The following is a 17,725-nucleotide window of genomic DNA, read 5'->3' on the forward strand; positions in this document are numbered from 1 at the left end:
AGGGGAGGGAAGTAAGAGATGTAAACACTAGTAAATAAAATGGAAGGAAACAAAGCAGTGGCATTTTAACAGGAAACACTTACTGTATCATGTGTGTGTCTCCATTGGTCAGATTGTGAAATGGCGTGTGACCCCATGAAGGAAACATCTCAGGCATGGCCAACATCAAGCATGTCAAACTCAAAGGCTAACATGGGCCAAATAAACAAGGTTTAAGTTTATGTGGGCCACAAAAAAACAAAAGCTTCAATTTTCATAGAAATGTAGGTTTATTTTGAAAAAAAAATACACACACACACACACACACACACACACACAGGAGCAGTGATAAAATTAATGTTTTCTTCCTGACACTTGGCATCTCTTCTCTGCTACTATCTTTCCTACTTCGGGGGAAATCTTGTTCTCAGTGATTACTTTCAAAACTGACCCAAGGTGAAGGTCAGTAATTCTGGATCTCACAGGAGACATTGCCTTTCATAAATGTAAATAATTGCTCACACTGTTATATTGGCTGGGCCACAAAAATATTCGTTGTGGGCCTCATGCAGCCCATAGGCCGCAAGTTTGACATGCTTGGCCTACATTGATGGAAGAGGAAATTCATCCCACAGTGACCTTGGGCTATACCCAGATTCATTGTTTTAGTACCGGTGCTCCAAATTTCTCAGTGCTACAAAGCACCAGGTGCTTGTTAAACACACAGACCAACAGGTCTCTTCAAAATGTTGGTTAAGTAGACCCAGGCTGGGACTTGGGAATCTGTGTTGTTGTTGTTGTTTTGTTTTGTTGTTTGTTTTTTATTAAAGTGTAGTTGGCAGCCTACAATATTATACTAGTTTCAGGTGAACAATATAATGATTTGACATTTATATGTCTTATGATGTGATTACCACAAAAAGACTAACAGCCATCTGTCACGGGGCAAAGTTATTAACTGTATTCCCTGTCTGTACACTACATCCCTGTGGCTTATTTATTATATAACTGGAAGTTTTTACCTCTTGCTCTCCTTCACCATTTTGCACCCATTTCCCTACCCCTTTCCCTTCAGAAAACTATCAGTTTGTTCCCTGTATGTATGAGTTTGTTTGTTTCTTCCTTTCTTTTAGATTCCACATATAAATAAAATCATATGTTATTTGTTTTCTTACGTTTGACTTATTTCACTTATTACCCTCTAGGTCCATCCATATTGTCACAAGTGGCAAGATTTCATTCCTTACTATTGCCAAGTGATATCCCATTGTGTGTGTGTGTGTGTGTGCGTGTGTGTGTGTGTGTATGTGAGATATATATATATATATATATATATATATATATATATATATATATATAACATCTTCTTTATCCATTCATCTATTGATGTAAATCTAGGTTGCTTTCATATCTTGACTATTATAAATAATACTATAATGAACCTAGGGGTGTGTCTATCTTTTCAAATTAATGCTTTTGTTTTCTTTGGTAAATACCCAGAAATGGAATTGCTGGGTTGTATGGTGGTTCTATGTTTAATATTTTGAGGAGGAATCTGTGTCTTTAATCAACTAAGTCTTCTTATAGTCAGATAAGTTTGAGAACCATTGATTTAAAACACTACTTTTCACTTGACTGCATATGGGAATTTCCTATGGAATTTTTTAAAATATTGATGCCTGGGTCCTACCCTCAGAAATTCTGATTAATTGGTATGTGCTATGGCTTGATCATTAGGGAATCTTTTAAATCTCCTCAGATGATGCTAAGGTACAGGCAAATTTAAAGTAACACTAATTTAGGAAATAGCTTGAGGGGTCCATGCACCTGTAAATGATGAATTAGTAATAATCAGATGTAAAGTCACATCACGAATAAATAGATTCCAGCTTTGATTCAAGATGTGAAATATACTTTAACATTTTTCAGAAAATTCCCTGGAAGTAGTGTGCAAATTATCCGATTGTCCTAGAATTTTATTGTATTCAAAAGTACTGGTACTGAAGGGACTACCAACTGTGATTTAGAGCCTAAATTCCCATAAATTGTCAGTACTTGAAGTATCAGTATACATATGAATAATAATGTGGCCTTTATCTAATCTTGGCTTTCACTGCAGAATTATCTTTGGTGCTAACTGTACACTATTTTCTCTTCCTTCTCTAACTCGTTTTCCAAAGTCAGTAAAAGTCAGGACTTGGAATTCCCATCAACACAGGACCTGTATACGGAGACATAAGGATCTGGGAAGCCCAGAGAATCAATGTCCCAGATAGGAGGGGAGGGCTGCTCAAAACAAGGACTCCAAGGAATTAAGCATGTGTAGTAACCCTTCTAAAAGTTTCTCAACCCAGATCATCAAGGCAAGACCACGCATTACTAATGGAATTGTTTAGAAAAGATCTGTTGATCAAAATGAGGTGTCCTCTGAACCTGACCTTCGTTTTCTCTAGAGATGTTTCTTCAAATCACAAACTAGTCATTTTTAACTCTATATGGGGCATATTGTTTATCAGTCTTTAAACTGCATTTCTCAATTCAAATCTTCCAATAATCCCAGGGAAAAGAGGCAAAGAAAATGCTCTGTTTGTAGGCTAGGTGAGAACTATCATGCTCTTATTATGAATTGAAAATTCAGGCGTAGACACCTCACAGCATTGGTGGGATTGCAAATTGGTACAACCACTATGGAAAACAATATAGAGTTCCTAAAAAAATTAGAACTACCATGTGACCCAGAAATCCCACTTCTGGGTATTGATCTGAAGAAATCCAAAACCCTAATTCAAAAATATTTATGCAGCCCTATGTACACTGCAGCATTATTCACAATCACCAAGATATGGAAGCAACCTAAGTGTCCATGCATAGATGAATGGATAAAGTAGAGGCGGTACATATATATACAATGGAATATTACTCAGCCATAAAAAATAATGAAATTTTACCATTTGCAATAACATGAATGGACCCAGAGCAGCAATTATCAACCTTTTTTATTTCATGACATGCATAAACTAATTACTAAATTCTGTAGCATACCAAAAATTGCATATTTTTTGCCAATATGACCAAAAAATAGGTGTAATTTTGATTCATTCACACCAGACAGCTAGTGTTATGTTGACTGTTATTGTTTTATTTGACAATCTGAGGGAAAAGAGGTCAGTACCTCTGACTAAATAACCAGATATTAAATGTTTTAAAATGTATTGCGGCACACTGCAATTGAATATCACTGACCTAGAGGTTATTATGTCAAGTAAAATAAGTTAGAAAGAGAAAGACAAATACCATGATTCCACTTATATGTATAATTTAAAAAACAAAATAAAAGGAATAAACAAAATAGAAACACACAAATACAGAGAACAAATTGATGGTTGCCAAGTAGAAAGGGATTTGGGAGAATGGGTGAAAAAGTGAAAGGGATTAAGAAGTACAAATTTCCAGTTATAAAAACAGTCACAGCACAGGGAGTATAGACAATAATATTGTAATTACTATGTATGGTGTCAGATGGGTACTAGATTTATCAGGATGACTACTTCATAAGGTATATAAATGTCTAACCACTATGTTGTACTTCTGAAAAAAATAAAACATGTATAACAACTACAATTGAAAAATAAATTTAAATAAATAAATAAATTGAAAATTTGCTGCCCCAAAAAGCTAGTAGGTTTCAGAGCAAGAAGTCAGCTCTGGGGACTCCGAGTGTGTTAACCCTACCTTTCCACCTCAGTGCTTCCTGTGGCGCAGAAACTGAAGATTTTCCAGGGAAAGTAAAGAGGATTGAATAATTATTTGAGGAAAGAGTGATCAAAATAGTCCAGACAGTTGTCCTGAAGATAATAAAAGGTTGATAAACTCCAGGAGATCAAAATCATGTCTACACACTAAGTTTTTCAAAAATTGAGATATAATTCACATACCAAAAATTCAGCCTTTTAAAGTGTACAATTTAGTGTTTTTGGTATAGTCACAAAGTTGTTAGCCATCACCATTATCTATTCCAGAACATTTTATCGATACCCCACCCTAAAAATAAATCCTATATCCTATTCTCTCCAGGCTCTCATCCCTGAGCTACCACTAATCTACTTCCTGCCTGTATGGATTTGCCTATTCTGGACATTTCATATAAATAAAATTATACACTATCGGGTGTTTCGTGACTTCTTCACTTAGCAAAGTGTTCTCGGGGTTCATCCATGTGATGGCATGCATCAAGCACTGCATTTTTTTTTATTGACGAATAATAGTCCATTGTATGGATCTCCTACTTGTTAATCTGTTCCTCGGTTGATGGACATTTGGGTTGTTTCCACTTTGGGGCTACTATAAATGCTGTTGTGAACATTCATGTACGTGTTTTTAGTCATATGTTTTCAGTTATCTTGGATATATACCTAGGAGTGGAATTACTAGGTCATATGTTAACTTTCTGTTTTAACTTTTGCAAGAACTTCTAGACCAGTGGTTCTCAACCTGGGCTGCACATTAGAATCACCTGGGAATCTTTTTAAAAGCCTGATTTCTGGGCCTCATCCTCCGGAAATTCTGTTTCTTTGTTACTAATGTGGTGGCCGCACCCCATACCAAAGGGGATAGAATTTCTGGAGGATGAGCCAGAAATCAGGATTTAAAAAAGATTCCCAGGTGTTTCTAATGTGCAGCAAAGGTTGAGAACCACTGTTCTAGACTGTTTCCAGAGTGGCTGTCTCATTTTACATTCCTATCAGCATTGTATGAGTGTTCCAATTTTTCCACATCCTCACCAACACTTGTTATTTTCCTTTTTTTCTTCCCCCAGCTTTATTGAGGTACTAGAGGCCCAGTGCACGAAATTCGTGCACGGGAGGAGGGGGTCCCTCAGCCCGACCTGCACCCTCTTCAATCCGGGATCCTTCTCACAATCCGGAACCACTGGCTCCTAACTGCTCACCTGCCTGCCTGCCTGATGCCCCTAACTGCTCCCCTGCCAGCCTGATGGCCCTAACTGCTCTCCCTTGCTGGCCTGATCTCCCTAACTGCTCTCCCCTCTTGGCCTGATCTCCCTAACTACCTATCTGCTCTCCCTTCCTCTCCGTGCCCTTCGGACCCCTGGTGCAGGTATGCTGAGAGCTCTCCACAGCAGCCCCGCCCCATACTGATTGGTCATTACGTGACAGTGTCCCGGCAAATTTGCATATTCCTCTATTATTGGTATAGATAATTGCCATGTAAACATTTAACAATTAAAGCCATCCTAATGTATGTGAAGTGGCATCTCAGTGTGGTTTGATCACTAACTTTTGTATTTTCAGCACACAGGTCTGGGCACAGGATAGTCTCAATATTGAAAGGCATAAAAATTGCAAGGGATTCTAAGGAAAGTCTCAGAACGACTGGTTTCTAATCTTTAGGAAATCAAATTTTAGCATGAGCTGCTTTTTTTTTTAAATACAAACTCTGTCAAGAAGTAGCATGCAAGTTAATTTCTAATGGGGTGATAACTTAGAGTAGATGGTCACTCTTCTTAGAGTTTAGAAGAATGCCATGTGCACCTGGGATAGAAACTTAGGCAAAGGAAAAGAGAGCTCAGAAGGAAACAAAACCCTTTTCCTTCATCTCCATTCAAGTTAAGTGCCCAAGTTGTGACTCCTGTGGTTGGCTTTAGCACCTTTACACCTTGCATGCAGTCAGATGCCTGGTGCTACATGATTGCCTTTATAAGAGAGGTTTTCAACAGCAGTGTTCTCCAATTCCATGTGTTTCCATTAACAAAAGAAATATCTCTGTGAGACTGTCGAACTACAGCGGGAAGGCCGGGGAGGGTTGGGGGGCGGAAGGTGGGGGGTAAGAGATCAACCAAAGGACTTGTATGCATGCATATAAGCATAACCAATGGACATAAGACACTGGGGGGTAGGGGAGGCTGGGGGATTGTCAAGGGCGGAGAAAAAAAAAGGAGATATATGTAATACTCTTTGTAATACTTTAAGCAATAAAAAAAAAAAGATATCTCTGTGAGTTTCTTAGGTACTCGCAGAAATACATACTAGCTCACTAGTAGCCAGAAGCATCTGATCTGTCTGCCTCAGAGCCCTGTGACAGTCAGGCATTTGCTTTTAGGCAAATAAAATATCAGCCACCATTAAACAGCATATGGCAACAATATGGCTATTCCCTCTCTGGGGACCAACATCTCCCCAAAAGAGATGGTACTTGAAATAGGAGATACTTTTGAATGCAAGACCCCAATTGCTCCCACCCAGGCATGGTGGCTGGAGAGTGGGCTGAGTGCCATACACAGAAGGACAAACCAGATCAAATGTGAGCATAGGGGACCGGCTGCCCAGCCAGCAACGGCCAACGGCGATTTGTCCTAGGCAGCTGGGTCTGTGGTTAAGGGGAAGTACCATCCCTAAGCTGGTCTGGATTAGCTCTGTAAAATAGAAAACAGCCCCCACAGCCACTTAAGAAGGGGTTGGGCTGACTGCAATTGAGTACAGTGGTGTGCAGTGAGCGGAGGGAGACATTGAAAGTGAAGTCTCCACCCGTCTCGTCTCAGTGGAATTCCCTCGGTGAATGGGGTAAAATAAACTGCCTTGTCTCAAAATGGATGATGAGGGTGTGGAACCCAGTTTAGTGGGTCAACTCGTGTTCAAGTGGACCTGGGCAATATGGGGAAAGGGGCGCCGCCTCTGCAGAGGACACCGAAAATGGTCAACAGAGATGGCCTGATCCTGAAAGCATAGCCTACGCCTTGCTTGTCATAATTTAGGGGAACTATACAGTATGCAAATCATCAAGATGTGATATTCTGCTCCAGTTGCGCAATCGGTTAGCGCGCGGTACTTATAAGATGTGATACTCGTCCTGGAAGCTATACCTCGTGTGTTACTAGTTTGAATATAGTCGGTCAGGCTCATCAGTTTTACATCAAGCCTTTAACATATGAGCTTGCATTTCTGGGCCCTTGAGTTGACTGTCAGCATGGCCACATCAATGAAATCACTGGCCGTCTGAAAACAGAGTTCACATGTAGAGTGAGGGGAGCTTTGCTTAGACAGCATCATCTAAAAATTCTTGTCAACTTGATCATTACTTTTCCACTTGGGTAAACTACTTGATTTGAATGCATAAAGGCCATATATTATTTCTCAAAATAATTCTAAGGCTCTAACATTGTAAAGAATAAAATAAAATAGGTAAAAAGTTAAAACTACAAAAATATGTATAGAGAGATATACATTTTTATAGAGCCAAGAATAACAAGGTAGGGAAACTTCTCGTTTCCAGTTGATTTTGTTTGTCTAAATTGTATTAACCATGTAATTTAATAATGCTTTATTATGACACTGAATACCTGAATGTTAAATGCCTAGGAAAGTGATTAAATTGTGTAAAAATGATATTATTAATGCTTTTCATAGAATATGCCTCAGAAAGTGTACTGTTAAAAGGAGAACAACAAAAAATCACATGTTTTAGTGTCAATCAGTTTTTCTGGAATGCCTTTTTACTCTTTAGCCGTGGCTGTAACTGACAGGACAATATCATCCTTTGCTCTTTGTGCTGACAGTCTATAAATTCCATGACAATTGCCAGCAACAACTAGATCAGTAGCTGCATGAACAGCCGGAGGTTGCAGGGTTTTTTTCCAAGACACTTTGCTCCTAGGAGGTTGATGCATACTTTCCAAATTAGAAGAGGAGCTTTCTCCATCAGCGCTGAGTTGGGGGACTGTTCAAAAGGAACCTAAGCATTTGGATGAAAAATAAAAAATTTAGTCAATCATCCAAACATTTGCCACCATTACATCAAACATCAGGGCACTTAAAAACATCTCAAGAAATGACCGAATTCTAAAGTTACATCTAGATAATTGAGATCATACTTCCTTAACGTTTCCATATGAATGATAGCATGTTAGACGTGGCATACCCTGGAGATCTGGTTTGAGCCTTTATATATATTCTATAACACAGAGACTATGTAGTATAATTAATGTATTCAGCTTTAAAAATAAGTGGGCATTTAAGAATCACATAGATACTCCTCCATTTCTAATGTTTCAAATATAAAATAAGTATGTCCACTCCAATCCTCATGGAGATATTGTAAAGGCTGGTTTGCAGTAAAACAGAGTAGCCTCTGGTGGCAGAACTCGAGTGCCCCAAGGGGTTGTTACTCTTTGTCAGCATTAATTTGACATTTTATCAAATGTAGATAGAATTCTGAATTTGAGATGAGGGCTTTCGTGACATTTACAATTTTTTGAAGTGATTGGGTTAGCACTTAGAGTAAACAAACAAATGAATGAAAAAGTAGGAAGTAGAGTTCTCACTTTGTGGGGTTGGAGTCTAGTTGATTGCTGACTGTGTGTTTCGGTTTTGTAGAAATACCCACACTGTTCATTTTTCTCTAGTTTAGTCTCTCAACAAACTGTGTAAGTTTTGGAGCAGTATTTGCTGGGATTTAACTGAAACGCAGAAGCAATCAAGTGGTCGAATTCTGGATTTTTCTAATTCAATGACATTCCTTTGTCCATATTGATTGGAGCTTTGGTAAATTCAATTGTTGGTACCACCTGGATAATTTTAAGTCTTTCTGAAGCTTTAAAGAAAACATTTCCAACATAGCTCAAGCAACATAAGAATTTCATCAATTGAAAACTAAGAATCATTTCTGTGGGATGTGTAAAACAAGAAGCTGACCGGCATTATTTTCTTTTTCTTTAATTCAGTATCATTATTGAGAGTTATTCTTGAACTTTATGAAAACCAGATTGGAGCACACATGCATGTTCTCCATTGAAACATGTTCAAGGAATTGGAACTGAAAATCATTCAAACTAGGAAAACATGACATTGAAAAATAGTCCACATTCTTTAATCTACCTCAGAGTGTCTGAGACTGTTTTTGACTAGAAAGCCTTAGGCTGGTAGCAGATCTGATTTTTTTGGAAATGGGTGTTTAGCTTCCCAGTCAGAAAGAGGTCATAATTTTTTTCCCCCAATCACTTCTTTACTTTGCTGGCTTGTCAGTTATAACCTTTGATCCTCTTTGTTGCTCAGAAAGCTATGATTTCTTGTTGTTGTCCACAGAACCCAAATAGTGCCTGCCACTCAAGGTCCTGTCTTGTCTGGCCCAGGGGACCTCTTCAGCCACATTTCCTACTACTGGCCTCTTCCATGCAACCTCTTTCCCAGCCAAACCAGACTGTGGGCTGTTCATTAGGCTCTGTTTTGGTGCCTCTAGTCTTTCCTTCCCATTATCCATCTCTGTTTTTTATTTCCCCTCTCCACTTGTTTTTTTGTTTGTTTGGGTTTTTTAAAATATATTTTATTGATTTGAGAGAGAGAAGGAGAGAGATGGAAACATCAATTGGCTGCCTCCTACACACCCCTACTGAGACGGAGCCCATGACCTGGGCATGTACCCCAACCAGGAATTGAACTGGCGACCTCTTGGTTCCTGGGTCAACATTCAACCATTGAGCCATACCAGCTGGGTTCCTCTTTTTTTTTTTGACCGTTATTTTTCATATTTATTTCACTCCAGAGGTGATTTCTCCCCATCATCCCCTTTCCCCTCTCGTTTTTTATTTTTTATAGAAAAAACAAATCTTCCCCCCATCATACACATGTGCTCCTATGATTTAGTCATGGCATGTACCACATTCAAGGCAGCTACTTATGTTTGCAAGTTGTGTCCTGCACACTTGCAGGGTGTTGTGAGGACAAAAATTCACCTTATTTCGCTTGCCATGGCACCCACCCACCTGCATGAATGTGTCTGTGCAGAGTCACCTTTTTCAGTTTCATACAAAGGCATGGACTGGCACGGATGGATTAGCAGCAACTTTGCCTGCCTGCCTTTTTCCTTTACCAGGGCACAAGTTCGTAGAGGGCAGTGACTACCTTTGTATTCCTGTCATGCCTATTACAATGCCTTTCTTACACATAAGATCATTTATTGAATTTAATTGAAGGGATGAAATGTATTTATTAAAAACAATTACTTCTGCACATAAACACAAACATGGAAACCGCTACAGGAAACAAAATGGACTTCTGAGCTGATGTGGACCAGCCAACTTGTCTGATTTTAAGTATATCATGGCTCTGTCTCCACTAAGCAATTTCCTATAAAATGTTGTGCCCAGTAGTCTTTTGTGGAATTTCAGAAACCACATTCACGACGCTATGACAGGCCATGGCAGAGTTGGACTGAAATCCGTTTCTGACTGTTTGTTAAAATAGGCAAAGAATAACATTAAGAATTGTCTGAAGTGGGCAGGATAAAGGTCAGGAGAATGCTCATGGGAGGCGAGGGAATTTGAGGAGGAACCGGTTGGATCAGCCTGAGGTCAGTTCGCTTCCTAGAAGTCTACACGAAGCCAAAAACAGAAAAAGCACCCCATCTTGAAAGCCTTCAAAGCCTTGCCAACCCTGTCCATAGTATAACTTGATGTGGCCATGACCTCAAAGCAGAGGATGGCTTTGTAAAGTGGAGAATTAATATTAGCTCTGATACAGTTTTATTGGTCAATGGGAAATGTCCATATAGCAAGCTTTCCAGACCACAAAGCAATGATGTGCATCAGATAGGTTTTATGCCTATTTGATGACCTGGCCAGGACTTCAGATTTCAAGTTTCAGGGGGTAACCATTGGCCACCCTCTCAAGGGAAAGTCTGTGTACAAAATGTCCTACTCACTCTGCACTTCATCATTGCTTTATGTTTTCCAGAATGTGTTGGGTTTATGTAATGAACTGTTTTCTCTTCAGGAAGAAACAAGCTTTCTCCAAGCCTTTCACAGTGCTCCTCTCTCCCCTTTTCTTCACAGTCCTCTGTGATGTCAGTCTGTTTTGCTCGGTTCCATCCCAACTTGGTGGTTGGTGGGACGTACTCGGGCCAGATAGTCCTGTGGGATAATCGCAGTCATCGGAGGACGCCAGTGCAGCGGACACCCTTGTCAGCTGCTGCACACACAGTAAGTCAAGCTTCTGTCACATCCCCTGTTGGCCAGCCAAGCCCTGAAAGAAGGGATAACTGACAAAAGTACAATATTTTCAGTAACTTCAAGTTCCAAGTATCTAATTTATAGTGATTAGATCCTGACTGACTAAAATAAAGCCGAGTGCCAAGTAGGCAGAGGATGCACTGGGTTTAGAGAGTCTCTCAATAATCTGCAAGTTTTAGCACATACAAAGGATTTCTTTGGATGTCCCAAAGGTCACCTGTGAGGGTGGATACAAGCTAAAAATGGACAGAGGGAGAAACTTTAGGAAAGGCATCTGTTAAATTGTTTCCCTAAACAAACCCTTCACATTTACATGTTAAGATAGAAAGTCATTCTCAAACAGACCATGAAGAGTAAGCATTTCATGTGTCTGGATGGCACATGAGACTTTTGCCAATAGGCCTTTTCCACTTGTGATTGGAGGGAGTGCTGTGGCTTTAAATTATGGAATGCATGATGTAAGTCTCAACAGTGAAGTCTGCAGTGACAAAATAATCCCTAAGGTTAAAAGTTAACATCTCAAAACCATTACCCATAATTTAGCAGAAGAGGTTTAGTATAGTGTTTGGAAGACAACTACTCTGTCATTTCCTTTAAGAGACTGACAGGTGTATTTAGCAATTGTTAAGAGGAATGGGAAGACAGGCATGTCTCCATCAATCCTTGCTACCTTGACATTCAGGGTAACTGATGTTCCTTCTCTGAAATGCCCAAATTATGCCCAAGGAAACAGCTCTACTATTGTTTCAGTTTCCTTAATGTGGTTGCCTCACTTGTTTCATCTGCTGGCCTCAAAACCACTCTAGCTTTAAAAAAGGACTGTTGGCTGTTTTAGCTAGACCATGAAGAGGAAAATTCTTCCACTCTTGTAAGATTGACAATGGGAAATGACAAATACCAAGTTAGTCTTAATTCTTATTGACTGGGGCCCAAGACACATGCAGGTGAAACTAGTTCTTGGGGATCTTGGAAAATTGCTCAGGCCTACCCCATTTCTCCAAACTAATAACAGAAAATTGTGACCCATGAGAAGATGGGCTTGGTGCAGGTGTTTGCTCCAGTAGCGTGAAAACACTTGGCTCTATGTGTCTATCTGGTGTCTTTGCGAGCATACCTTCTGAAATTTCAAAAAATTACAAAGCCAAATGTTAAATTATTTAGCAATCAGCTTTTGGGGAGAGTCGAAATCCAGCTCTTCCAAAGAGTTCACCTTTCTTTTTCAAATAGCTTAGGATGTGATCATCACAAGGAAAAGACAATTATTGCCAAACAGTGACATTATTTCTGTTAGAAAATAAAACAACAATTTCTTCTTCTCTTTTGCTGTATTTTGTTGAATCCATAGCTTAAAAAGTGCACAATTTTGTGACTGTCTTTCAACTTCCACTAATGCCTGGCTGATTGGTACCAGGATCAAAAGTGGTTAAGGAAAAAGAGGTCCACCACAGATTACTAACTAATTTCCTTTCACACCCACCACACATATGTATTTGAGACAACAGGAAACCCTAATTAAAGCAAAAGCCTTCTGCCACACAGTAAGTTTATTCCTAAAATAAATAAAAACAATCTGGCATCTAAACAGGAAAAATTAGTTCTACCAATGCTTTTTTCTTTTCATTAAGTAGAGTTGTGTATGTCTGTGTCTGTGTATGAGTAGACATGCCCACGTGTCTGCTTCTGTTCTGGTTTCTTTACATCTCTCTCTTTTCTTTTAAACTGAGTTTTATTACTCATGAAAGCAGAGGCCAGTAGTACTGATTAAAGCCAGGGAGGGGCTACCACACATATTCCTTCTCTAGGCATTTGGCTCTACACATTCTTCCAGCTGCCTTTTTCCCTACTATACCCATTCATGGGAGTCTCAGTCCATTAGGGTCTTGGTGATTTGTGTTGATGCTCCATGGTTAACAACAACAACAAATAAACCAGTAGACTCTTGCTGAAAAACCCTATGTAGATTTTAGGTCCATAACACTGTTTGGACCTTGCTTTCCCATCTTCAGGGTTTTTTAATTTAAAAATTTGGGGTGACATTGGTCCATAAGATTACATAAGCATTTCAAGTGCATAATATTATAATACATCATCTGTGTATTACATCGTGTGCTCATCATCCCAAGTCTAGTCTCCTTCCAACACCATACATTTAATCCCCTTTACCCTCTTCATCCTCCCCCCACACACCTTCCTCTCTGGTAACCACTATACTGTTGGCTGTGTTATTGAGATTTTTTGTTTGTTTGTCCTGGTCATTCCTTTGCTTCTTTCTGTTTTATATTCTACATATGATTCTTGTCATTTTCTGTCTACCATTCTTTAGTTTTGCTAAGTCTGCTCTTTTTAGGTCAGAATTCGTTTCACCCATTCTCCCACTTGATTTTCGTGCAGAGGTTTGTAGGCTGTGTGGCTCAGGGCTTGCATTTGCGTACTGCTTCAGGTCCCACACACCCCAGGAGAGACTTGAGGAAAAGCATTGTCCACAGTCCCCCCACCAGTTAGGCCCTTTGATATTAAGGGACCTGATCGGGATAACACTCAGTTTCAGATCTCCCATGCGAGATCCCCTAGAGCTGGTTCATTGGAAAGTTTCTGTAGGAATATGGTATGGAAAAGACATAGGGACTTAGTTGACGGTCCATCAACTGGGTAAAAGAGATGATGTGATCGCCAAAGCAGCAAATGTAATCTTAAGATGCATTAATACAGGCGTATTTTTTTATCACATGAGAAGTGACTATTCAGCACGCCCTGGATTTCTAGATTCTCTCAGAGTATAGGTAGATTTTTTTTCTCACAACTCCAATACTGAGAAGAACTCAGACAAAATATAGCATATTCAAAAGATTGTGACCAGGATGGGGAAGGTATTGAAAACCAGGTACTCAAGGAACAATTGAAGGAATTGGTGATGATTAATCTAAGTAAGACAAGACTGAGGGAGGAAGGCACAATAACAAACTAAATATTGTTTTGAGTTGACCAGTATAATCCCAGAGGGCACTGTACTGAAAATATCTCTTTGAGCTTTCTTTACCCCATTGGTGGAAGGAATTAGTGCTAAAACTAACTACCCCAAAGAAAGGTGTTTAAGCAGAGTTTGGACCACCTCTTGGTAAAGGCAGATGAGCAGCTGGCCTAAATGATTATTATGGTCCCTTCTGACCAGGAGTTTATATGATAATAACAGTTTGGGAACCATTCTTTAGATAATATCAACTTTCCAATATTAAAGATTGTTTCATTGTCATTGTGGCTACGTATAATGGACAGTAACTCATCAAGAGTAAGACTTAGACTGTCAGCTATTTGCACAGAGAAGCATCAGCTAAGCTGTGGTTTGGCCACTGATGGCTAAGCTGCTCGAAATCTAACCCAAATTGCTGCTAGGTTCTGCTCATACTAACCTTCCATTTAGTATTTAATGTGCAGCTGCAAATGATTTTAGGCTGCCATTTAGGATTCTACAGAGTGGGATAACCTACTAGCGTTATGACAGAAGGTTAGAGAGCATCTTTCTTATGACTCTTGGGATGTATACATGACCTTTCTCAAGGTCCTGGCCAAATCTAAGCCTCCATACTATGGCAAATCGTGTTTTGAAAAATAAATCTATCATTTTCTTAGATTTTGCAGTAACATAAAGGAACCTAATTTTACCTCACGAGGTGCATTGTGCCAATAGTTTCCACCACCAACATCTCTCCCTCAAATGAAAGAGGCTGATGAATATTAACCACTTCTTATAAAGAATGTTAACAAATGTTTGGCAATATGACCATAATGCCTTAAACTCCAGATTTAGTAATACTTATTCCTTCCAAAAGCCAATAGTTCTCCCCTTTTGAAGACTGGCTTTTTCTATCACAATGGAGACTCATTCAAGCAATCCAGATTCACCTCCCTGCATGGCTTCTACCCACCAAACCTCCCTTGCTCTATGTAGCTTCCTTCAGCTCTGTTACACTGCGTTCAGCTCTGTTGCACTGCGTTTTGCGTTTCCACCACTATGTGTTGCTGACAGAGCTTTTAGAAAGAAATCAGGTTCAAATCAAAAGTGGCAAATGACCTGAGGCAAATGACCTGAGGCTTGTGTTATTGTAGGATTATGTCCTTCTTTAATCCTTGTTTTGGAGTAATGTGTTTAACACTCAAATGTAAGCATTTCCTCCCGGGTCGGAGTCTGATCCTCCATGTTTATGTTTTTGCAGCATCCCGTGTACTGTGTAAATGTTGTTGGGACCCAGAATGCTCATAACCTTATCACCGTCTCTACTGATGGTAAAATGTGTTCCTGGAGCCTGGATATGCTCTCAACGCCACAGGTGGGTTTGTTTTCCCCTACACAGAAAAGCATCCTGGTTAAAAGAGATACCTGCCTAATGGAACACAGTTCCTAAAAGCCAAACCCTCACATCCTATAGGAGCTAAAACCAATGGATCCACTTGAAAGAGTGGGGCCTGCTTTCAGCAGTCTCCTCTTGAAGCCAAAACCCATTTCCTTTACCACAAATCATGTAATTATTGTAAGACGTTAATCCTTAGGTCAGTTTCAAGTGAAAATGAAATAATCCATTTTGAAGCATAGTAATTATAGAAGTTGCCTGTGGTATGAATTGTACCTACCCTACAGAATTGCTAAACAGATGCAAAGGAGGCGGGAGCTCAAAAGAGCAATCCCTCTGAGAAGAGGTATCCCGGCAAAACAGACACCCAGGCCCTTCCTTGTATTCATTGCCTAGACGACCGCCTGTGTGTATAAAGAATTTGTCAAACCATCTGTTTTCTCCTCTGGAATGTTGTTAGTATGGCTCCTGCCATTCCTTGCTCAACGAATGAGAAGTCAAAAATGAAATAGTTCCAAAGATTTCAAACCACTGCTGATTACAGTAATGGGAACCAAACAAAGGAATAGAAGGCAAGAGACGGATGGGTGGAGGCGTCTGAATGCAACTTGCAGAATATATGTATGTATACATACACACAGGAAGACACTACCTACTCACACAAACACATACACACACTATTCTCACATTGCTTTGTGGAGAAAAAGCATTTAACTCTCTTCCAGCTAAAATCACAGAGAAGAATTTATTGCCATAACCTTTGAGAAAAAATGTGAGGAAACATCAAGAAAATTGTAAAAGATATCTAAGAGATGATTCTCAATTTTAATATTCCTATTCCCTTTCCTGGAACAATGAATGACCCAAGAATGTCTCTCTTAGTTTTGGAAAGCATGGAAGTTTCAAGATACATAAGGAAATGTAGAAACTATAAAGAACCTCCCAGAAGTCTCCACAAAATACAGATGTAGAGAATACTAAGGCTAAATAAGTTTTTAAATAATTTTGGGGGAGAGCGGAGCTAATAAGCATCTTACAATTTAAGTTACTCTGTTTTTGCTGACTTTAACATTATGTAAGTCAGGAGTTGTGTGTGGGTGAGTATTTTATGGCTTTGTCTTAAAAGTCTCAACAATATGTTCCTTTAAAAGCATGGAGATTGTAAACAGATACAAGAGCCAACTCTCTAATTAGGAATTTTTAATTGCCCATTTTGCTGATTAAACATGCATTTGTTTTGGTTAAAACCAGTGGTGCAGGGGCTACAAGACCGTTTTTGTTAGCTCTAGCGCACCTGCATGGTTTTCTTACTGATGACGTGTTCCTGTCTCCATACACAGATTGAGGGTTTCATGGCATGACACCCTCTTGGAGCCCTGGTCCCTCTCTGTCCCAAGTGGGAGACCAAGAGACTGTACCTTCCCTGCTGCTACTTCTGTCGATGGGGCATGCCACTGGATGGTCCAGTTTCCTGTTTTAAGTTGTCCCAGGGTCCCCTCACTGATGCACTCACTCTGTGGGTCTCAGTACTGGGACCATGGTCTGTGCTGCTCAGACTCTGAGCATGCGCTTCCCATTCATGGACTCCTTGGCTGAGCTGACACGATTTACTTGTTTTGGGGAAAAAAGGACCAAATTCACAAGCAGCTATAATGACATGATCCCCTAGGGCCTAGAATGATTTTTTTTTTTAATTACTTCATGTGCACATAGTAGGCTGTTTGGAGTAAATAGCAAAAACATTCGTGGATGTTAGTCATAATTACTCTTTGCTGTCATTAAACTTGATTCAGCAGAATGTGTTTTAAACTGCACTTTAATTCCCTATTTTAAAAAGTAATTTCAGATAAAATAGAGACTCTCATTTACTACTTTAAACCCTTATTTAAACGCTGCTCTTTGCAGGCTTCTAGCCTATACACCCAACGGCCACCCTGGATGAAATCTAGTCCCGGTTGAAATCTGGTTTTTCTGACCTGAGTGACAACTTTCTGGTTTCAGTCGGCGGAGGACACACACTCCGGCTTTGACAGATGGGCTTTCGTACATCTGATATTAATACATGTGTCGTCTCACGAACAATTGATTTTGAAAATGTTTGTAAATACAAGGGTATTGTGTGTTTTATTAAAGCCTGGGGCTGACAAGTGTAACCATTACAGTATTATCTTTAGTTTCTGCACCATTAGTTTCAAAATTCTCACCTGTCATCTCTGCCCGACTTAAGAAGCAGCCGCGCTGATGAAATCCAGCCGCCTGAAACCAGAGAGACACAGAAGCCCGCGTGTCAGGGGCCGCCCGGCGTGGTTTCTGGCACAGCCGGGGTCTTTTGTAACGCTGTGTGAAAAGCAAACAGACGATTTGGCCAAATGATTTTTCCGTG

At 39.8% G+C, this 17,725-nt stretch overlaps 1 protein-coding gene across 5 annotated transcripts in view; it reads left to right on the forward strand.

Moving 5' to 3' along the window:
* The window catches only part of DYNC1I1 (dynein cytoplasmic 1 intermediate chain 1), a 274,473-nt gene that overhangs the window by 198,013 nt on the left and 58,735 nt on the right, over nucleotides 1-17,725 (forward strand). For all 5 annotated transcript variants that reach the window (XM_023750671.1, XM_023750669.1, XM_023750673.1 and 2 more), the window contains 2 exons: nucleotides 10,820-10,966; nucleotides 15,208-15,321. In XM_023750671.1, coding sequence (XP_023606439.1) covers nucleotides 10,820-10,966; nucleotides 15,208-15,321 — 261 coding nt within the window. The remainder of the gene's footprint in view (nucleotides 1-10,819; nucleotides 10,967-15,207; nucleotides 15,322-17,725) is intronic.

This window comes from Myotis lucifugus, unplaced genomic scaffold (assembly GCF_000147115.1).
Source record: "Myotis lucifugus unplaced genomic scaffold, Myoluc2.0 scaffold_15, whole genome shotgun sequence".
NCBI lineage: Eukaryota > Metazoa > Chordata > Mammalia > Chiroptera > Vespertilionidae > Myotis > Myotis lucifugus.